This window comes from Triturus cristatus, chromosome 4_2 (assembly GCF_964204655.1).
Source record: "Triturus cristatus chromosome 4_2, aTriCri1.1, whole genome shotgun sequence".
NCBI classification, from domain to species: domain Eukaryota; kingdom Metazoa; phylum Chordata; class Amphibia; order Caudata; family Salamandridae; genus Triturus; species Triturus cristatus.
In genome coordinates, this window is record NC_140586.1 from 409325421 (window position 1) to 409349546 (window position 24126).

Below are 24126 nucleotides of genomic sequence, written 5' to 3' on the forward strand. Positions count from 1 at the left end.
TAACGCCTTCACTTTTTCAAGCCGCCTTTTGCCCACCTCAACATTCTGATTCGGAAAATGTAGAAAAACGCCTAGCCTCCTCCAATGCCAGCCTATTATCCACCATGGACAGCCTACCTCCTTTGAGACAATGCCCCACGAACATAAAACGACGCCAGGCACTGTGGTATTCTGCCAGTGGCGGTGCTCACATGACCTTACAGATAAGGAAAAATTTAAGTATGCATTAACTCAATACCACAATAATTAGAAAAACGCATGAAAAGCACACATCGCAACCTCACTTGAACAAGCAGGGAGCTCTCAGAAAATTCTCTATCAGATCCTAAAGACATTCACAAACCCTAAAGCCTGCGACATTGTATCTGCCCCATTTCAAACATTGTGCAACAATATAGCTAGCCATCTAACCAAGAAAATTGAGATGATTTATAATAAAATCACCTCAACGAAAGGCCCTCAGACTGACCCCAAGCTTGATCTCCCACCAGCCTTTCCCATCTCTTACATGTTAGAGAACTTCCCGTTACTCACGATAGAGGAGACAGAAGCTCTATTAAGTTGCTCTAAATCAGGGTCCCCACTGGACCTCATTCCTGCTAAAGTAGGCGCTACTCTGTCCAAACAACTAGCCGGCCCCATTTGCTCTATTCTAAACAGCTCCATGAAGGAAGGCACCCTCCCCCTGGATTGGAAAGCTGCACAGATGTTCCCAATTAGAAGGAATCCTAAAATCTCCACGGAAGACGTAACTAATTATCGGCCCATTTCTCTTCTTCCCCTTCACACCAACATTTTGGAAAAACACATTAATAAACACCTTTCAGACTTCACTGAATCCACTAATTGCCTGGACCCCTCCCAATCGGGATTCCATCCCAGATATAGCACAGAATCCGCACTGGTGGCAGTCATGGTCAACATCAGGATGTTGCTGGATAATGGTCAAGCAGTGCTTTTGGTGCTGCTTGACCTTTCCACGGTATTTGATACTATCTCCCACCAGACTCTACTTAGAAGATTGGGAGACTTAGGCATTACAGGAAATGCATTGAAATGGTTGTCCAACTTTCTGTCCGATGGAACTCAGACCGTTAACCTAGGCCATTCTACTTACAGACTACCAGGGTGACCAAGGGAGTACCACAGGGCTCATGCCTGAGCCCCACTTTGTTTAACATTTAAGTTACTCCCTTGGCGAGACTATTGATGAAGTTGAGATTTATCCCCATATCCTACGCTGATGACACCCAACTACTCCTCTCATTTGACAAATCCAACTCCAACATTCAGAACACCTTTGCAGAAGGAATGAAGACCATAGCGGAGTGGATGAAAGTCAATTTTCTCCAACTTAATGCAGCTGAGTCGGAGATAATGCTATTGGGCGAAGCCACAGTGTATTGGTCCCCAAGCTGGTGGCCAGATGAATTAGGTCCTACCCCATGTCTCAAACAGGTGGTAAAAAACCTTGGAGTTCGGTTGGACCACAAACTCACATTGGGAGATCATGCCTCTTCCACCGTGGGTATATGTAGTAACAAACAACAATGTCTCAACAGGGAAAATGAATAAGAGGACCAATCGATACACAATTCAATCAAGGGAAGGGAAGACAAGAGAGATCAAAGGATAGAAAGGGAACAGATTTAATAATTAGATACACAATTGGTATATACAATTCAAAATAACCATAACTAACACATGTGCACTGACAGTGAAGTGAAAAAGTGAACGGCGCAGTGACATAAGTGTGAGGGTGACAACAAGGTACGGTAAAATGATTCAAATAAATTCAAGGTCGAGGAGAGTTATATACAATGGATAATTTACACATAATCATGAAGGTCTCACAGGACCCTGTAGTTAGCCGTAAATAATGCTGTCTAGTCGACGACGTTTCAACCTCCTTGCGTTGAGGTCATCATCAGGACTATGGTTATTGCAATATTTTAAAATACCTGTGTCCGTGGTAAATCACCACCTCAATGTTAATTGCAGGAAAATGTGGAACAAATAAATATGGTCCGTCACATTTAGAGGGGGATCTTCAAGTATCTATAAAGGACACCAAAACTAATGAGGCCAACAGGAACAATTTAAGGTATCCGGGTTATGCTTCAAAATCAGCCATCAATTGGATCAATTCGTTAAGTAAGGGAAAGGCATCCAGCGGTGAGTAATCCGCAATGTTTGAAAAACAATCAGAACTTGAAATCGGCTCGTCAATCACCATGTATCGGGATTAGTCCGAAGCAGGGCCTCAGCGTCTAAACGAGTAAGACGTCTCCCACCAGACTCTACTTAGAAGATTGGGAGACTTAGGCATTACAGGAAATGCATTGAAATGGTTGTCCAACTTTCTGTCCGATGGAACTCAGACCGTTAACCTAGGCCATTCTACTTACAGACTACCAGGGTGACCAAGGGAGTACCACAGGGCTCATGCCTGAGCCCCACTTTGTTTAACATTTAAGTTACTCCCTTGGCGAGACTATTGATGAAGTTGAGATTTATCCCCATATCCTACGCTGATGACACCCAACTACTCCTCTCATTTGACAAATCCAACTCCAACATTCAGAACACCTTTGCAGAAGGAATGAAGACCATAGCGGAGTGGATGAAAGTCAATTTTCTCCAACTTAATGCAGCTGAGTCGGAGATAATGCTATTTGGCGAAGCCACAGTGTATTGGTCCCCAAGCTGGTGGCCAGATGAATTAGGTCCTACCCCATGTCTCAAACAGGTGGTAAAAAACCTTGGAGTTCGGTTGGACCACAAACTCACATTGGGAGATCATGCCTCTTCCACCGTGGGAGCATGTTTCCATAACCTCAGCCTACTCAGAAGAGTCTTCCCCTTCTTGCCACTATCAACCAGGAAAACCTTGATCCATGCTCTAATCTTAAGCCGCCTGGACTACTGTAATGCGCTGCTGATTTCAGCCAATGAAAGTTCCTTAAACAAACTCCATGTAGTTCAGAACACCGTGGCCCGACTGGTGACCAATGCCCCCCCAAGAACCGCTTCACTCCCTTTGCTTCAAAAACAACACTGGTTGCCAATACAGAAGAGGATCAAATTTAAGATCTGCTGTATGGCATACAAAGCAGTAAACAGCCTAGGCCCCAGCTACCTAAATGATAAATGTGTTAAGTATGTTCCCTCCAGACCGCTCCGCTCCGGAACTAAAGCTCTGATCCAAGTCCCGCGCTTTAAAAAACACCCGCCTAGGTGGTAAAGCCTTTTACCATCTGGCCCCACACTACTGGAATGAACTCCCCATTCACATGCGTCAATGCACGGATTACCTGGCATTCAGAAAATTGTTGAAAACCTCACTGTTCTGATTGTCCGTCGTTAGCTCACTTAGGCGGTCCTAGCGCGGAGATACCCTTATGGGGTGATTCAGGCCTCTATCAGCAAATAAAAAAATAACTAGAAAATGTTTCTAATGTTGTAGGCTAGGCAACACATAGGAGAGCTACTTACAGGAAGCCGGTGAGCTACCTGTACCTCACGAGCTACTGGTTGGAGAAGCCTGCTCCAAATATACACATGATAATTAATATGCAGGCTCAACATGGGGTTAACCTTGACTCACTTTACCCTGGCCACCAAAGAAGACAGGATTCTGTATAGAACTGGGGATTGTGGCAAGACATTACATAAGGTATAGATAAAAACAATGATTTTCATATTACATAGAACATGGCAGGTAGCCCTCACTGATTATGCACAAGCCCTTTCTAGATAAGCAAAAATAAACAGTAGGTATAGATGAAGATGGCATCACTAGATCGCAGTCAAAATAATCAGGCAAGTATCAATGGAAAAGTTAACCGATAGCACGTACAGCTGTTCACATATTCCTTAATCTGCCACAGGTTCAAAGTGCAGTAGCGGAAATAATCAATTTTCGATTTTTCAGTCGGGTAGGCCTGAGTTAAGGAAATGATGATATAGTTGCGTTTTTATATGGCCCCTTAAGGCAGCTAGAGCGACCTCTGTTTGGCAACTCAGTTGTAAGGAGTTCTACTTAGTAGCCAGAGCCCCGTGGAATGGTTGTTTTTCGGCAAGCAAAGATGTGTATTTGGTGGCCTCTGGTAGTCTCTGACTTCCCAGGCCTCTTTATTATGCTGATAAATGCTAGGAAGAGAAGTGTTTAGTGTGTGCGTCTCCAAACTGGGAATGCAGTGATACGAAGGCCTGTGCCACAACCGAGGTGCGAGACCCAGAATGCTGGATATTATCAGCACCCCAGGTTTTGCCTGGTTAAAATGTTGCAGGGGAAAGACCCACACGATGCGATAATGAGCTCACTGAATGGAATAGGGGTGGGCGGAATTTGCAAAATTCACTTTCGCAAATTATCGCGAAAATGCTAAAAATCTCCGCAAACACGCGGAAATATCGTGAACATGCGGAAGTTTTTTCCCCGCCCATTCGCGGTATTTTCTGCGTGGTCGCGGCTCGCCAACTTACCCATGCGGTTGCTCACGGACGCGGCCATCTTGTTTTCACGTGCCTCGCAGTGCATGATCGCGAGAAGAAAGACGTGATCGCGCGATGAATGACGTTACTGGCGGCGCGAACTGTCGCGAGACAGCGCAAATGGCTACCAACAATCCAACATCTCGTGGAGAACGCCACCGGATCGGGAAAACTTGTCGGCGAGGATTCAGGTAAGACGATCGCGTGCACGCGAGAATGTATTATTTTACAGCGCGAGCAAGCAAAAAATTTACGGTAAAATGCGGATTGTAGAAATTTTGACATTTTCGCGCTCTCCGTGGAACGCGAAAATGTCAAGTTATCGCAATTTTCGCGAGCGGAACAGAATTTTGGCCCAGGCCTAGAATGGAACCTCGATTCCACAACAATCTATGTTCATCAGTTCCATTGCCTTCATTCAGTTCAGTTACTCAATTCTCCATTGTTGGCAGGTATCAATGCAACACAATGCTTTAGAGAGAGATTTCGATTTGCCAAACCCCTTACAGATGTTACACTCAGATTTAATTGTGTTTTGGATTAGAAATAGGACTATTTTAGAACACATTGCTACGCAAGGAGAGCGACAACGCTAAATATAAAGCCGCTCGGGACTTTTGTGTAGACGTTTCTGTGATATACAACAACACACGGGACTCTTTTCTTAATGTACAAGGAACACCATCAATGTGATACCAGTTTGTGACGTCAGACACGCAATTTGACGGACTGAGGTGCAGTCGCTGCAAGAATGAAGCTGTGTAACGGGATCGTACCAAGAAATCGGACAGTTCTGCGCACCAGTGGGTTTATGTAGCAGCAGTCTCCCGTTAGGATCGTCTTCTCCTGGTTCTCGAAGTCTCTCGTGGCAACTTGTAAGCAAAACACCACAGTCTCTCCAACGATGATCTGTTGAAGGGAAGGAAAGAGAGAGCAAGGTGAGCATTTGGCGGTCAAAAATGCAAACAAAACGGCTTGTTTTAAATGTTATCAACATAACAGTTGTATCTATTTGCTCCAAGAAGCACACAATGAGTAGAACTTTCATGTGCTTATGTAATCAGTTGGAAAAATCACGTGACAATCCTGAATATCTAGACAAGCCTTTCAATGAACTAAGGCTCCAGATTTTCTTGCAGGAATAGATGATGAACAGAAATTTAAAGCGCCCATCCAGTGTACAGAAAAAAACTGATCTCTGTACACGACCTCTCATCTCTAACATTCTAACATGTTGCTTTGTTTGATTTTGTCTATCACCTCGGGATTTGACATGTGTTATAGCACAAGTCACAGGATGGGCCCTTTACACTTGAGGATTCACTGACAATCTCAGCATTCTTTCGGGGCTGCTAAATACATTTCTTTTTCACCTCCCCAAGACGCTGCTAGCTTTTAACACTCACTGCAGAAGGTCTGTTAATAGCAGTTAGTACCTTAAAGTATTTGTTGTAACAAAGATACTACCAATTATCCTCCTCTGATCTCAGTGGCGTAGCTAGACCTACTGCTACCCGGGGTGGCCCCTAAGTTTGCCACCCGGTGCAGATAAGAGGGGTGTGGGGGTGCCGGCCGTTGGGTGGTCAATTCCGGGGGGGGGGGATTTGACGGCCAACAGACGACTGTTCTCTGGGGGCAGGGGGATGGTGGTAGTCAACATACACGACTTACTCACCTCCACTATAGCCAAAAAAAGTGCCCCCGGATAGGTGTATTGTAGTCTTTACATCTGTAGATTTTAAATATAGTGGCATTATTTTAAGGCATGGTCATGATATAGGGCACTGAAAGAGATGCTGATTATTTTTGTTGTGGCCAGCCCTTCCTCCTGTCACATAGAACTCTCTGTGCTATGTGACTGCCCAACAGTGGCACAATACATGATTTCCCTCTAAAACATGTACTGTACGTTGGTTTCACCCAATTGGCTTATTTAACTTTCCTTTAAGGCCATGATGGAAGGTAGAAGAAATGTCCAGTGTCGTGAAAGTTAAATATCACTAATGGCTGAAGACTGTATTAACACCACCCAAAACTATGAACAAAAATATCAGGTAAGAACTATTGTGCTCTGGGTAGGATTCATTTTAAAAGCAATGACTCATGACAAAACAAAGTTTCATTGCCTTGTAAAAATATTTTCATATACAACTAAGTCAACTCTAAAGTGTGCCTTTTAAGCCCAAAGGGCATAGTGCTTGATATATATGAAAGTGGAGATCAAGCTATTTGGAAACATATGCCCTCACGATGAATATTTTCTAAATTGTTTCCTTGGTGTAGATAAAGCTGTATTTTCCATGAACAGGCTTTGATGTGAATAAAAACATGTGTCTGTAACTCGCCATGGAAAATGCTAGGAAGATGATTAGACGTTATTTTTCGCGTTCAGACTCAAAAATGTAATTCATTGTGAAAGTATTGTGTGTCCAAATTTTAGTTGGGAGTAACTTTAAGAAAGTGTGCTTTGTGGTGGTACAGGTGGTTGAGAGTAAACAAGGTATGCATCAGTTTGCCTCTAAGCCTTACTCCAGAGACACAATACACATCCTTGGCTGGCTCGATAAGCGCTCCGATCCTGGAAAAGCGACTTGGCCTCTGGCTTCAGGAAGGCAGGGTTTAGATCAGCAAGTGTCCACCTACCAGGGATTAGATATCTAGATGAGGGACAGGAACAGCTGATGAAACACAGGGCAGCATTCACAGTTCGTAATTGACTTCGACCCCAAAATGAAGAACTGCTACCATTAGTTCCAAAAGCCACCCTAGTTTTTCTGGCTGAATCCCTAACAGGAGAGAAAATCAGTCCTTACAGATGGGAAGACATCTCATCTCCACAAAGAAGTGGCCAGGGTAAAGGTAAGATCTCCTTCAGGTGGAGCTTGACAGGAGCCTTCTTGGTTAGTAGTTGTTGGGAAGACCCGCTAAAATCCAACAGAGGAAGCACTGAAAAAGCAGGAGATACTGTGATAAATATTCAGCATTAAATGTAGGGAATCCTCCAATCACTGACTTGTGTACAAAATGAGGCTGACACATCACCACCGCCTCCTCACAACATTTGAGGACCTGGGAGGACTGTTCGCAGCTGCTGTAGGAAGGAGAATCAAATACTCCTGATTTCGAATGGCACCCAGGGACTATAACCGCTCCCAAAGTTGTTTGGGATTGACTTCCTGCTACAGAGCCACAAAAAGCAGGACTCTTCACTCCAAGAAAGCCAAACTGAGCCCTGAGAGCTGGAGCCCAGGGGATCCCTAGGTGGAGAGAGACCAGTTACCTATAAGCCTGCCCTATGGACCAGAGGGCTACAGGTATCAACCGGAGTAACTTTTCCAGCAGTTGAAGAAAAGTGGACCTTAGTCATTTTTTCCACTCTGGAGGATGTGGAAAAGGTGCTAAGGTTTCTTCAGGTACAACACATTATTGGTGATCAAAACAGGTTGGTCCCACTAAAATCTTTTTCTCCCACTAAAAACTGGATCGCTAGACCTTATGGCAAAGGCATCCGTACTCTTCCGTAATCATGAAGCCCTGCCCACCTACAGCTTCTTCCAGCCTTGCTCTGCTGGTAGATTTTGAGGAACCCCTAAATATGATTAACTCTGCCATCTCAGTGGCTCATAAATCCAGCCTTGCCCTGCTTGGACCTTTTGGCACCAAAATCAATTACTTTAGCTGGAGCTTGACAAAGGTGTATCAAACTTTGAGTGACTCTTGCCAGCTTCAGATTTGCCCCTTTCCCCTCAAGAAGACTTTGTATTCCAAACATTAGACAAAGTCACAAGAAAAAATCTTTGACTAGTATTACCCACCTGAATTACCCTACTCCTACTGCACTTGAGTTTGCCTGAAATCACACATAGGCCCAGGTCCACTGTGAGCCTTCATTGAGGCTTTGTATTTTCTTGTTGACTTTTGCCTTAAAATGCATATCTTCTATTCCCCTGACATGAATTTGATGTTGTGTCTCTTTGCTTATTTTGATTTGGCAATGTTATTATGTTGTTTCTTTACCTTAATATCATTGGTACTAATTGAAAATAACACACATTTCTCTGGGTGCATTGCTTACCGTTTGTGCCTTAGCTGTCACTGTTTGAGCAGAGTTGCTAAAAGAACTGTGTTAAAACTGTACCAGGTTTTGTTAATTACGTTACCATGGGTACCCCCTTTCCAAATTAATAATTCAGTTTCTAAAAATAATGAAAAAAACAAAAAGCTGACTTGTTTTATGCTTGCTTTTCTATAGATGACTTTTTTGATTTGATTTGCTGCATATGCATAGCACAAGAACCCATAGAAGGAGATTTAAAACACTGATGTAATCTGTCTAACACAGTACTTCAACAGCCAAGAATTCAACTGAAAGAGACGTAATGTCTTTTTATATAAATTCCAAATTATTATTACTCCAGTTTCTGTGCTCTCAGGAATTGCAATTAATTTACATTTGAGGCCAGTGTAAGCACAGCACAGCAATCTCAGCAGGAAATTAATGTTGCTTTGAAAATGGATGCCTTTTTTGACCATGTCCATTAAAAAAGGCAGTTCATGAATGCAACAGAGACTTGTGGTTCCAACATTAGCTTGCCATCTAATATAACTAACATATATATATTTTTTTAACAGTTTGGTAAATATTTACAGTTGGAATACTGCACTGCCTGATATTCCTGACCTACCTTTGCCATCTCACGCTTTCTGGTATTTAAGTGCATCTTTCTGATATTTAAGTGCCCAAAATTCAAAGTCTTTAACTCTTTAACATACTTCAAATTCTCACACAATTTAAACATTCCGCATAAATTCTCATTCCATATTTTTTCCAAAAAAGAAAAGCAGGTGTGCGCTTACTTGCCAGAGTGTGTTTTCTACCTTTACTGTTAATCCACCTGTCAATATGTTGTGACTCTGCTGAGTTTTGAACAAGTGCAAGGTATGGTTTCTATCGCTGTTGTTAAAATTATGAAATTCGATCCAAACCACAACTTTAGAATTTCAGTGGTTTATCTGTTTTAATTCATAACCATAATTAGTATTTAGCTATGAATTTGTTCACAATACCTTTAGGTGCTATAAACAAAGCTAAACATTACTGTTTTGAAATTAGGTCCCTAGTTGGCAGTATGCATCCTATCCAAATGGGAATCACAATTCTAGTCAGGCTAAGTCAGAACCTCAACCTAAATTAACCTGCGCTCACCCCCTGGTGGCTTAGTACGGAACAGTCAGGCTTAATGTAAGAAGCAATGTGTAAAGTATTTGTGCAACTTACAGTAACACATTGAAAACACCATAAAAAGACCCCACCCCAGTTTAGAAAAATAGAGAATATTTATCTGACTAAAAACAAGACCAAAAAGACTAAAATGCAACAAATCGAAGTCAAGATAAGCAATTTTAAAGATTTAGGTGAAAATAGAGCATAAAAGTGCTTAGCGCCAACTGTGGTTATCTGGTCACACTGGACTGGGACAAAGTTACAATTTTAGGCTGACTGCGTCACCTGGCTACAGGGACTCACTTGGGCCCGCTGAACACAGTGCCCTAAATCCTAGTGCGCGGTTTGACCGGTGTTGCTTTGCGAGGTTTGGCTTCATCCGGCATCAGTTCTGAGAAGCTGTGTGGCGAGGCATTGCGGAGCTTGGCGTCACTTCATTTGGGTGCAAGGGAGCTGCACAGTGTGACTTTGTGGGGCTTGGTATTTCTTTGTGTCGATCCCAGGGAGCTGTGCGGTGAGGCTTTGCAGTGCTTGGTGTTGCTGTGCGTCGGTTACAATGAACTGCCAGTTTTGTGGCGAGGCGCTGCAGGGCTTTGTGCCACTAAGTATTGATGCCGGTGAGGCTGGCAACTATACAGCAAGACTTTTCCTGGATTCGCATTGCTTCATGGCAGTTCTGATGAGGACCTCAGAGGCAGAGCACCTAAAACCCACTTCCAAGGGCCCAGGACCGGATTGACAACTTGTGGCAGGGTAGGGCTCACAGATGGCAGAGTCCAGGTGCTGTTGCAAAGTCTTTGATGTCCCTAGGACTTCAGAACAGGAGGCAATCATACAAACCCTTGGGGAATTTGAGTTCAAGGATGTAAATAGCAGGCCCAGTCCTTCTCACTCCCAGGCAAGAAGCAGAAGGCAGCAGGCCAACATAGCAAAACAGGTTGCAAAGTGGCAGTCCTTCATACAGAACAGCAATCAGAAAGAGTAGACCAACACAGCACTGCAGTTAGCAATTGGTAGTCCCTCCTACAGCACAGTGGCTCTTCTTCCTGGAAAAATATCCTTGGTTCCAGCAGAGTTCTGATTTAGTGGTGTCTGGGGTCCAGTACGTATCCACAAATGTGCCTTTAAAGTGGGGGAGACATCAAAGAGGCCTTTGAAGATCAAGGTCACAGCCTTTCTTGCCCTGGCTCCAGACTCACTACAGGGTGGTATGCAGCTCGTTGTGTGGGGACAGGCACTGCCCTATTCAGACACAAAGTGTCAGCTCCTCCCTGTCAATCTACCTCACGAAAGCCCATCAGCTTGGTGATGGGCAATCTGGTTGCAAATGTCACAGCCCAGCTCCCTATTTGTGACTGTCTAGAGAGAATGCACAAGCTGTCACCCAACCCAGACATGTATTCAGAGACAGGCAGAGGCACAGAATGGGTAAAGTAAAAATATGCCAACTTTCTAAAAGTGACATTTTCAGACTTACAATTTAAAATCCAACTGCACCAGAAGTTGTGATTTTAAATTCTGAGTCCAGAGACACCAAACTCCAAATTTCTATTTTCTCCCAATTATAAATCACACTTAAAAGATGCCAATCCCAATTTTATCTATGGAAGAGAAAGGCCTTGCAGTAGTGAAAACGAATTTAAGAATATTTCACTACCAGGACATGCAAAACTCAAAAGTACATGTCCTACCTATTAAATAAATTAGGGGTGACTTATATGTAATAAAAGGGAAGGTTTGAGCCTAGCAAGTAGGTTAATTTGCAGGTAGAAAGGACAGTTTAAAACTGCACACACAGGCTCTGCAGTGGCAGGCCTGAGCCATGTTTAAAGGGCTACTGAGTGGGTGGCCCAATCAATGGCACATATAGTACTTACAAGTAAATTAAATATGCCAATTGTAGATAATGCAATGTTACCATGTTCAGAGTGCAGAGCATATCCACTTTAGCACTTGTTAGCAGTGGTAAATTGACCAGAGTTCTAGAGCCAACAAAAACAAATTCAGCAAAAAGGGGAGGAGGAAGGCAAAATGTATGGGGGTGAACCTGCAGAAAGAGACATTTCTAACATATACACTATCCAAATGTTTTCCATTTGACTTCACAAGGCCAAGTCTCCATTTGGCCATGTTCAGAGGAGGTTAACAGCAGGGACTGGCAGCATGTTGGCAACCGCAGCTCGGCACAGTCTTTGGCCATGTGCAGCACAGTATTAATATGCGTATATATATATATTTCTTTTACCAACAACCAACAACACTGTCCACAAACGAAGGGCGCACTTTACAGCTGGTGCATGCGTCAAGACTGGACTGGCCTTGAAATTATATTGTTCACCGAAAATAAAAAATAACGCAGCACTCTCCTGGGGATTTTGTGACTTCATTTATTTACAAGCCATCTCACTCCACCAATATATATATATATATAAATATATATATATGATAGATGTGCACACACACACACGCATGCAAACACATTCATGTAAGGATAGATAGCCAATGTATTAGCTAGATAGATAGACAGACAGACAGACAGACAGACAGACAGACAGACAGACAGACAGACAGACAGACAGACGGGCAGGCAGACGGGCAGGCAGACAGACAAACAGTCGTTAGGTTTACAAAAATGTGCGAGGAAGTCTAGGAAGGCTTAAAGGTCAGCGATATCCTGGTGGGTAATAAGGTGTTTTGTTGATGTGCAATAACTTTAACACCCTTTGATGGATTTGCATGAAATGTGGTAGACTTTATTCTTGATATATTTAAAAATGTGCAGACACATCAAAGGAGGGGGCATGGCACAGATAAAAAGGTGTTAATTTGTTTATAGCTATGGAATCCTTTGATTAATTCACATAAACTTTGACAAATATTTAGCATCTTCCATGGACATTAAAACTTTCATGCAAATCAACAAATGGAGGATAAAAGTTAGAAGGCAAGAATATTTTAAAACGTTAATATCCGTGGTGTTGTTCAATGATCCTGCATGAAATTTGACAGTCTTTTAACAAGGTAAGCTCAGTGAAGATAGCTGAACTGTTAACCAGATCCAAATGGGTGCAATATCCAACAGGAGTAAAAAGGCACGTAACGTTGTGCAGTATCAGGGATTGCATGGCACCTGGCATATCTTTAACATGTTCTGCTCATTTCTGATATTTTGAGTATCGTGCAGACCAGCCATTTCAAGTCAGATTTCAAGAGAGGTCAAAAAAGTGGTCACCTGCTAATAACTAAGATAATGTTTAAAATATGTGTATGCCACCTTGCATGATATTTAACGCATAGTTGTCTGGTTTTACTAAATTCAAAGGGGGAGGCAAAGTTACAAAGAGAGTCCACAAAATAATTGATTTGCTAATACCATGTGGCCTTTTCATAGAGTTGTCTGCATTTTTGCATACCCTTGGCATATCTAATGCAGATACATCAAGGGGGGCTTGCATAAAGCGTGGAAGGGGACTGTTCATTTGTTAATAGTGTTTTCCCACCTTGACAAATCCACACAAGAATTATCAGGATTTTACATGTTTAGTTTTCTATTAGCATGTCAAGTTAACCACAATTTAGGTATAGCAAGTTTTATGCAGATTAGGCAAAGGGGGAGGGATACATTAAAATGGAGGATCAATTAAGCTTTAGATGCCTGCAACCTTGGTAGCACTTGACATAAAAGGTTGCATGAAAGTTGCACACCAGAATTGGATTTACCTTGTAAACGGCATGTGCAGTTGGTGGTTGGCTGCATACGAGATCGGATGCCAGTGAGATACCACCACTAACAAAATGTAAGGCTATGGGGGTGATTACGATGGCGGACAGAATTCAGTCCGTCCGCCATCTTATTGGGAAGTAGGACCGTCCGCCGACAAGGGGGCAGTCCCACAGGGGGAATTACAATGCGACCGCGACCACGGCGGTCACACTTCCCATATTTTACATTGCGGCGGGTGCTGCTTGCAGCAGCACCCACCGCAATGTAATAACGGCACATATAACATTTCCCTGCACTACGTAGCAGGCACCATGCAGTGCCTTCCATGTGGTGCAGGGAAATGTAGGGAGGTGCACCATAGGTGCCCAGACAAGTGCAAATACCAGGGGGACCCGCAACGGGCCAATAAAGGGCATCCTCACCAGCCTTTCCATGCCGGGTGAACCGCCATGGAAATGCAGGTGGGGAGCCAGCATTGTAATCTGACCGGCGGTGCCTGCTAGGCACCACCGACCTGTATTACATGCTGAGGGCCTCCGCTGCACCAGCGGGCTCAAGGAGCCCACTGGATGCTTGTCGGTCACGGTACCACCTGCCATAATAATATGGCGGGTGGTAAATGGTCTCACGATGGTGGTGAACCCACCACCAACAGCCTGTCGGTGGCGGGTTTACCGCCATCCTAATCAGTCCGTATGTGCCATACTGGTTAGCTGCAAGTTGTGATGGCAACACTTTGCCAGTGGCCAGGCTTAGTATTCAATCCACTCTGCACATAGCTGAAGGCTATGCAGACTGAGAGTAGCCTGCAACATGGTACAGACGTATTATTACCTAAACCACTCCACCTACCACATATCAACCACATATATCTCACAAACACCAATTAAACACTTTAACTGCACTTCTAAAACAGTTAATCTGAAATTATGGATAGCTTTATCCATGACACCTTAATGTATATCTATATTTTTTTAAAACCTATGAAATCCACTTAAAATTATGGTTTAAAAATAAAAAACGAAAACCACCTGAAATTTCTCAAATATGGTTAACTCTCCAAAACATAGCTAAGTCCCCTTCCATGCATAACATAACTCATACACCATTGCATTCAACCTTAATTTGTGCACAGTGAGCTCAGGATGCAGGGCGTGTATTGCGATCCCCATCCCCACAGCGTCTATTATGCACGCTCTTTTGCTCTGGGTAAGTGAAACTGAGTGCAAGGCATGGCAGTCAGCCACAGACGGTGCCCAGTCCCTATACCAGCTGTGCAAGTTTTTGCACAACAGGCTCAGGTTGGAGGTCCTGGACATTGACCACACCATGCCCTCAACTACAAAATGGACTGTCTGTTTTGATAACATCTTATTTTCTTTTATACTATTTTTCATACTGCAAAAGAGTTTTTACCATCCCAGGAAACTTTTACCACCTGTCTTGTGACTTCTCGCACATATGAGCTGAAGTATTAGCCATCATGCTGTCCCTAGATCCCAGAGATTATTTTCTGCACTGCAAAATATTAATTCTGAGCTAAAATCTCTATTTCATCAATGTGGAATTAAAAAAAAAGATTTTTACCAACCAATTACACTTTTCAAAAATGCGTATTTGGTCGACAGAAATTAATATTTCAGAATCCCAGTTTAACCATAATTGCTAGCATGAAATGATTTACCTCTTCTTAAGCCTATTTTTGCCTTTTATCATAATTTACTAGATGAGTTTTCACAAAATCAGTAAGGTGTTGGAAATCGGACCTGGACGTCAGGGATCGCTCAGTTTTCTTGGAAAGTCCAATTTTTCTGCTGATGCAATAATACTTTTGCTATGGGATTAAAATAGGGAAAATCACTTTTGGCAGCCATGTGACTCCTAATTTCTCTTGATCAAACATCCCAGGATTGACTCGATGTGTAGTAACCAAAGTTGTGAAAAGTTGCTGCAGCTCAGTAAACAGGCAGGTATTAAAATCTTGAAACATCACATTTCTTGTGGTTAAGTGAGCTAACCAATTGTATAATATATCAGGAATATTAGCCTAGCACATAACGTTTTATAGCTATTTGGGTAGAATCTAAAATTACTATTGCATTATGTAAATATGGCATATGCAGAAAGAGCTTTAGAACAGATGGCTGGAGCCGTCAGCACTGGCACTTCAGAGGATATTGCAAATTAAGCCTCAACACTTCCAAATGTCTGCATAATTATTGTCTTGTACACACATTTCAAAATAAAATGGAAAATGAAGAAGGCATACATAGTAGGTAACAAATGACATAAAACACATTAATTACGCCAGATTGGATGATGTTACCTCGACTGTACTTCCTATTTTGAATGTGTGTTGTCATAAAAAATCCTTCTGCATTTCCACGGTGTAATTCTCACTTCAAAATTATTCACAATTTGATTACTGCATTTTCGAGGGTTGTTTTCTCATAAGTTAATGCCGTCACAGTGTTGAGGAATGAAGGGGCATATTATGCAGACACGGCGTTAAAATTATCGCCGATTTAGCGGCAGAAAACTGCCGCTAAAGCGGCAATAAAGGGCTTGATAATATGCCGCAGAGAATTCCTTTAAAAGAAGGCCATGTTCACACCAGAACATGGGCTTCTATGGGAAGTCTCAAGGGCATATTATCAAGGATGGCGTTAAAATTATCGCCGCTTTAACGGCAGAAAACTGCCGCTAAAGCGGCGATAATGGGCTTGATAATATACCCTTGAGAATTCCCATAGAAGCCCATGTTCTGGTGTGAACATGGGCTTCTATTGGAATTCTCTGCGGCATATTATCAAGCCCATTATTGCCACTTTAGCGGCAGTTTTCTGCCGCTAAAGCGGTGATAATTTTAACGCCGTGCTTGATAATATATGCCCCTTGCTGCGGAATATCTTTGCAGGAAATTAAATGGTAGTGATTTTTCATAGCTCCTTCCCACTCCAAGATAGATTCTTTGTAGTGGAAGACAACACCAGAATGCAGTTTACTTTTTAATGATTCATTACTGAGGTTTGGTGGAAGCTGCAGAAACAGGAGTGTATTCTCCAGGGGCTCCAGTGCAGTGGTCCTGAAACAGGTCCAAATGTAGACAACATTCTTTTACTAGTTCATGAGATCAGTACCAAAGGCACGTCAGGGTCCATGAAAGAGAATGTAATCTCAAGTGGAGTGTTGCCAAGTTCTGTAAATGAGAACTGGAATAATAATGAACTGCCAAGACACGAAGCAGACAGATTCATGCTGACAGCAAATTACTGGGAATATTACAGCTCAAAATCATAATTCAGCCTTTGGGTTACTCACATTTATGCATTGTTTTCACCACTGAAATCTGCAATTTCTTACAAACCAAATGCTTGAGGTTGTTTGTGACCTGCAAGCGGTAGGGTCAAATCCTTGCAAGGTCGACCCAGCTGTTCATTCTTTCGAAGTTGGTAACATGAGTACCAATTTTAGGGTGTAAGAATGATAGTATATAAAAAATCTTTGTAAAGCACATTGGATAAATATATTCTATAAATAATTGGTCACTATTATCATTTCTGCTGCTGCAGAGTGCTGCTCTACCACTGCGGAGGCACTACTCATGTGCACACCAATTGCTCATCATCTGAAGAATTCAGGAGAATTTAGGCATACCCTAACCACAAGGTCAAATTTCCCTAGGGGAGTTCTAGGGGTGAGTTTTCCTCAGTGCAATAATTGAAGAATTTAGGGAAAAGGTCACGTTTCCAGGCAGTTCTTCTTGAGTAGTGCTAAAAACATATCAGCACGTCTGCTTACTGAGGCTGAACTTTCACAAAGTTTTTTCTGGGGTCCTTCCAAAAATGTTATGTTGCTCATAGCTTAAAATAATCACACTGAGTAATCATCTAATTTGCCATCATCCACTACTGTTTTCATATTTTCTGTTTTTACAGTCCGGTTTGACAGTGCTGGCGTCGACAGACATGAGGAATACTAGGAGAGGGGTTTGGGCTCAGGCCGCATGTTGGGAGCTCAGGAGTACATATTTTGATCGGAAGAAGATGTGTGCTTCCACAAAAAAGTGCCGTCCATAAGCTGCCTGAGCTTGTCTGCTCAGAGGCAAACATATGCCATTGTATTACCATTTAAGTGCATTAGATAATTTATAGCCTTTTTCTCTGGATGCAACAAGATGGGAGGAGGGTTCGATAGTGCATTCACAAGTCAAACCTATTGGTATTGCCAATGCTTGTTTAAAGTTTTGCATATGAAATGATGTATTTGTTACATAGCTGGAACTAAATACTGTGAGTAATGATAATCTTTGAAGACACATATCTTCCATCATTCAATCATAAAACGCGACATGGTTTCTGGGAATTCGAGCATTCAAAAGAGTCTTGCTTTTCGGAAACGGGCTTGCACAGCAAAGTTCAACAATCTGCTACCCATATTTTAAGCCTCTTCTGCATTCAACTTCACCTGCAAAATCCCAAAAGGAGAAAAAGTAACATTTGCGCAGCCACAGCCGGTGCAGATAAAAGCGGTGGGGCAGGAGGCTGAGGCGGGGCAGGAGGCTGCGGCGGGGCAGTAGGCTTGGCAGTCGGCTGACAACGACGAGGGATAATAAAATTACAAAAAATAGAAACACTTATCTTGCGCTCAAAGCATCGGCTATGTGGCGAACGCAAGGTAAGTGGTTTTCTTTTCTTTTCTTTTCCCTCGTCGTCGTCTGTCGGCTCCCTTCTCCCCCACTCCCCACCCACCACTCTTACCTGCACCGGCCGCAGCTGTATTTGCTTGCAATTTTACCTTATATGTGAAGGGATACAGTTTTGCAGCTGTACCTGTATATTTTTTGTGTTACAATAATGACATATTAACTTTAATATACAATAGAGAGAAAACTTTGGAAAATGGCTGGTACTCAGTTCTAGTGGCATGTAATGTGGCAACGATAGTTTGAGCCGGCTGCACTCTCCACTCTTAAAAAGTAATCCTCAAAAGACCCTCTGAAGGTTCCTGTTCTCCTTGTCAGTTCCTAGGAATGGCTCGGTTCTCTGCCCCCTTCTTCTATGTCGACAGCCTAGAGGGCTCAGTAGGAGCTCTCGAGCCCCCCCCCCCTTCAGCTGGGGGAGCAGGGGCCTCACGATGCCACTGCTCTCTAATTATACTATATCCAATTTTTCAGTCATGAAATGTTTTGAAGTGTTGTGTGAGCTCTATTCAAGAAAAGTATGCAAAATGTAGAAGCGGGAGGCATAATGCATACCAGATATTCAGGATATCATTTCACTGTGTGAATGAGTTCTATTGAGATTGATTGAATGTATTTCTACTCTGTTTGTAGACTCTGGCATTACTAAGATCATGCTGGGCCAACTTTAGCCAATTGTCACATAAGACTATAAGCCATTAAAAAATGCTCTTGTGTCTTTACACGACTTGGAGAAAGAAACTCAATTTAAATATTTGTTAATTTGGGTTTTATAGGAAAACCATGACATTATAATAAGGTTATGCACTATGATATATCATCAGAACAACATCAATATAATTCAACACTGATAAAACTAAGCTTCCAAAAACTAATTAAACATCCCTCCTTGGTGATTTAAAAACGTTCTCTCTCGTACAGTAAACATCCCAAAATTAAGCTCTGCTATCTCATGCTTTAGGCATGAAGCTGTCCATCCAAACTATACTCTGCAAACCGCTACCTCCATTAAGACTGTTGCACGTTCTATGCATCTGTGCAGTCACAGCTCACAGGTTTACTACAGCGTTTTAGAGCACAATGCATTCATGCTGTTAGGCTCACATGATGAAGCCTTCAATGACTCATAGTGACCACCACTGTTTACAGTTAATGTTCCACACATTTTAGTTTAGACCACAGCTGTTCACATTAGGTTCCCTTACTCTGAACATATATGCATAATAAAACAGGTTTATGTATTTGGCAGTTTCCATACATCTATAGCAGCAAAAATGTGCTAACCAATATTTGTGTGGTCTGTACAACAAAGAGTTCACAGTTCCAAAACAGATCACTGCACGTATACAAAAGATGCTGGTTAATTAGTGTTAGACATGGCCCGTTTGACATGTTTACCCCCAAGCGTTTTGCCTTTTGCCTCCTATTTTTCTTACCCTAATATTTGTTGACTATTTTATTTTGTGTGCTTTACCACCTATTTTTCTTACCCTAGTATTTGTTGACTAATTTATTTTGAGTGAATTACCACTGCTGATCAGTGCTAAAGTGCACATGCTCTCTGTATAAATTGTGACAATGATTAGTTATCCATGATTGCCATATTTGGCTTACTGTTAAGTCCATAGTAAAGTGCACGGTGGGCGTCAGGGCCTGTAAATCAAATACTACTAGTGGTCTAGCAGCACTAGTTGTGACACCCACACAAGTAGCCCTGTCAAAATATGACTCAGACCTACCACTGCAGTATCTGCGCTTGCAGTTGTAAACTGCCATGTTGACCTGGCAAGTGCGCCTACTTGCCAGGCCCAAACCTTCCCCTTCGTTACATGTAAGGCACCTCTAAGTTAGGTCCAAGGTACCCCCATGGGCAGGGTGCAGTGAATGTGAAAGATAGGGCATTTAAAGGTGTGTGTGTGACATGTTCTGATAGTGAGATACTGTGTATTTCGTTTTTCACTATTGAAAGGTTGTCTGTCCCATAGGCCTATTATGGGGGCTGCGTTGTAACATTTTTACATGTGTAAGTTTTAATAGGGACAACATAGAAAAATAGAGTTTAGGCTCTCTGAAAGTATTCACGCACCTCTTTGGTAAAGGTAGTTTTCGAATTCTGTGTTTGAAAATACCTCTTTTAGAGAGTGGGCATTTTCTTTGTTTACCATTCTGTGTGCCTCTGGCTGTTTGTGTATTCAGCACCTGGTGTTTGAGTGACAGGAGCTGGGATGTGCATTCACTCTAGACAGTCACTGGGGGCGGGGGAGGGGGGGTTGGGGTGTGTCCTGCTTTGCCTGGGTGACTCGTCGCTGGGCAGAATAGACCTGGCTGTAAATAGAGTGGTGGGAGGCGTTTCTCTTGCAACTAAATAGGCTGTGTCTTCTTTTTCACACTGCTGTCTCCGCCCACTGTGGTCATGCTGTACCAGGGAGCACAGAACTGGTTTGGATTGGGTTCAGAGACCCTTACAGGAAAGAAAACAATGACAATATGGGGTATAAGTACTACACCTTAAACCCCAGGACTTTAGATGACTTCAAGAAGCAAAAGTACCCTGCGAAGAAGAAGAGCAGAAGAACTGTGTGAGGAGCGCTGCCTTTTCTGTTTGAGGGGTGGGTTGGCCTGCAGTTGCTGCTTCTGTCTGATGGAGGAAAAGGACTGACTCTTTATATTCTTCTGTGTATCCTGCTTGTGAAGGACTCTCCAAGGGCTTGTGAGTGTGGGCCTCCTGTTGGAAATCTCAGAGAGAGAAATGATTTCAAGAAAGATCCTTGCTGGATCTTAAAGTAACCTGCCTGGGAGGAGGCTGGAGAAGCTGTGTGAGGAGTGCTACCCTGCTTTTGTGGGGTAGGGTGGTCTGCGGTGGGTGCTCCTGCCTGGAGCAGCAAAAGGATTGGACTGCCTTGATATTCATTGTCTCAACAGCTCGTGGTGAGCGCTGTGTTATTCCCCCTCTGATTTGGTAAGCATGTGTGGAGCACTCTACTAGAGGCACAGAGTTGGGGAGAGAGCTTCCTAGAGCAAGGAGCATTCCAAACTGGGACCTCTGTACGAGCCTGCTTCCAGTCCGTGCTGAGCGCTGCAGGGCTCCCTGTGTTGTGGGCAGCGGGAGGGGAGAGCTCGCTGTGAAGAAAGTGCTGCCTCCCACCCTTTACTCTGGGGCATGTGACCGTTAACCAAGAATGCCAAGGAAGCCCAAACCGTGTTGCTAGGGCAATGCCGACTCCTCCCATGGGCGGTGTCCAGCCCAAAGAGGAGCCAATCTCAGCGCGGCCCAGCTGCATCAAAAGGAAGGCGCCGGAGAGCCATGATGGCAAGAGCGAATCTCTGCGGGAATTAGAAAAGCCGCAGTGCAGTTCTCCGAATGGCTTCACCTCGCTGGGAGGTGTCATAAGGCTGGAGAGGGTTGGTGGGGACAACGGCTAATGGCTGTGTGGGACCCGACAACTCCACACACAGCTGGACCTGTTGCAGCGAGGAATCAGGTATTGGGAGCTGGAGCTGAGCAGTCACGGTGGAGCCGACTCAAGCTCCGCCCACAACAGTCCCCATTGTAGCCAGTGGGTCGTTTTACACTGGACCCTTCCACTATGGGGTAAACATCGACGCAGGCCCCCCATCTCCTGGAAAGGAGTACCTGGGCCTGAAGCATCAGTGCGATGTGGCCTCGTGGTGAAGGTAGAAGAGGGCATTTTGTGTACGAGGCCACATTATCAGCATAGGTGCGCAGGTGCACCTGCGGCCTATGTTCCGGGCCTGATATAAATTGAGCCTTCCGGGCCAGTATGAGGATGAAATTAGGGCTACTGTCGTGTCTCGTGTCCGGGTGTTATACGTTGTTTTCATTCTTTTAAAGGCGGAATAGCAAGTGTCAATGTCAGGAACTGTGCATTATGCACAGTAACGGTGTTTTACCCAATGGTTTCATGACGTGCATCTAAGAAGTATTGGGGTTATCGCACTTACTGTAATGTAATGCCTAAATGTCTTCATGAGGACTGATGAATTGTGCACCTCGTCAGTATATTTTTTATTGCAGTTCCTGGATTGTGACAATTGCCTGGTGGCAAAGTAACTTTTGAGTTCCATGATGTTATGACTCTTGCCTGGTTGGCAAGCCAATTGTGATTTTAGTCAGTGTGGTCTAATGTGTGTTACATATCCTGCATAGTGATTTATAATCTCTGCATTATTATGACCATTGCCTAGTTGGCAAGGTGATTATTGAGTTATGTGACTGTGGTCTAAGAGTTATTTTTATATAACCTTTTGTCGAGTCTCTTTTTGTGGTCACTGGTGTGTGTTTATGTTGCACTAATGTTTTACAGATTGACTCTGGGATAAGGCTGACTGCTCTGCCAAGCTACCAAGAGAGTGAGCAGGGGTTATCTTGACTGTGTAACTTCCTTACCCTGTCTAGAGTGATGGGTTCTGACTGTCTTAGGTGCATACTCTAACCAATCAGAAACCCAATTTCTAACAATTAGACATACAGGAGCTTATTTACCAGTCCTTTGCATGCCGGTCACTCACTTTTTCTCATATAAAAAATTATGTACTGGCAGCACAAGGGGCTTGTAAATAAGCCCCTCAATATGCTAATGCAGACGGAACACTGGTACAGATGATATTAAAAAGTAGATAGGGTGAGAAAATTACACATTTTTTGGGGAGGTGGTGCCACATCAACATAGTAGAGTACGATCTTGTTAGGTTTTAACTTGATTCAATGAGAAAACTCTGCTCAATCTCTGGTAGCTATTACACAAGCAACAGGCGTCTCTCAGAAAAAATGCACAATAGGTTCAAGAAGTACCAAACAGCAGGTCAAGACAGAGCACAATAAAAATCCCAAACCAATTTTGAAACTTTAAAACAACTTTTATAAACAATATGTCACAGAAATGGGGAAAATCTGATTAACAGAACTCAAGATATGTTTTCCACATTTTTAAGTTCTAAAATGGCTGTAGTAATTATGGTATTATAAAAATCAATTTTAGTCTAGCTGCATTACCGAACACGGCAACCAGATGTCACTCTTGTACCAAAGACGAACACAAGACAACATTAGCAGTAATCTGTTCTCTCACTCAGACTTTAGGATGGTGGGGTCAGAGTCAGTTACCTTGCAAGCAGACACACGGAAATGCGTACAATGTTCCTGGCACTTATATATGAAAATGTAGTCACAGCTCCAGAGATGAGGCAGACTTCTCCGCCTCTGCTTTCTGTGCAGCTATTGTCCCAATTTTCTTGGCAATGCTGCAATGGTTACTCCTTGACTTTCCCACAGCTTCTTGTGTGCCAGTTAAGATGCTGTGACTCAGGGTGCACTCTTGGTGTGGCCTCCCCCAGTTCAAGTGGCAGAGCACCTTTTTGCTCCTAATCAAGGCTTATTCCAATATAATTGCGGACACAGGTTGCTGCTTTTCTGCTTGTCGGGGGCATTTTGTTTATCGAGCAACACCCTGGTGGGATTTTTATCCCAGGGTGCAACACCAGCCTATTGACACCCCTGCAGGGCCGCAACACTCCCTCGTGGGACTCCAAGTCCCAGGGTGCCCTGCGAGGCCATGCTGCTGACCCCGGTGTGGGGAGGAGCTCAACATGTGCTTAAAAGCGCTGCCAATTCTCACACGGCATGGGACACGGGTTGCTGCTCTTTCTGCTTGTCGGGGGCATTTTGTGAATCCAGAAACACCCTGGTGGGATCTTTATCCCAGGGTGCAACACCTGCCTATTGACACCCCTGCAGGGCCGCAACAAACCCTGGTGGGACTCCAAGTCCCTGGGTGCCCTGCGAGGCCATGCTGCTGACCCAGGTGTGGGGGAGGAGCTCAACATGCGCTCGAAAGCGCTGCCAATTCTCCCACGGCATGGGACACGGGTTGCTGCTCTTTCTGCTTGTCGGGGGCATTTTGTGAATCCAGCAACACCCTGGTGGGATCTTTATCCCAGGGTGCAACACCAGCCTATCGA

General features: G+C 43.5%; 1 protein-coding gene across 2 annotated transcripts in view; it reads right to left on the reverse strand.

The window, feature by feature from the left end:
- Positions 1-24126, reverse strand: part of PLPPR5 (phospholipid phosphatase related 5) — a 1037368-nt gene that overhangs the window by 342417 nt on the left and 670825 nt on the right. For both annotated transcript variants that reach the window (XM_085601860.1, XM_085601859.1), the window contains exon 3: positions 5274-5406. In XM_085601860.1, the coding sequence (XP_085457986.1) occupies positions 5274-5406 (133 nt within the window). The remainder of the gene's footprint in view (positions 1-5273; positions 5407-24126) is intronic.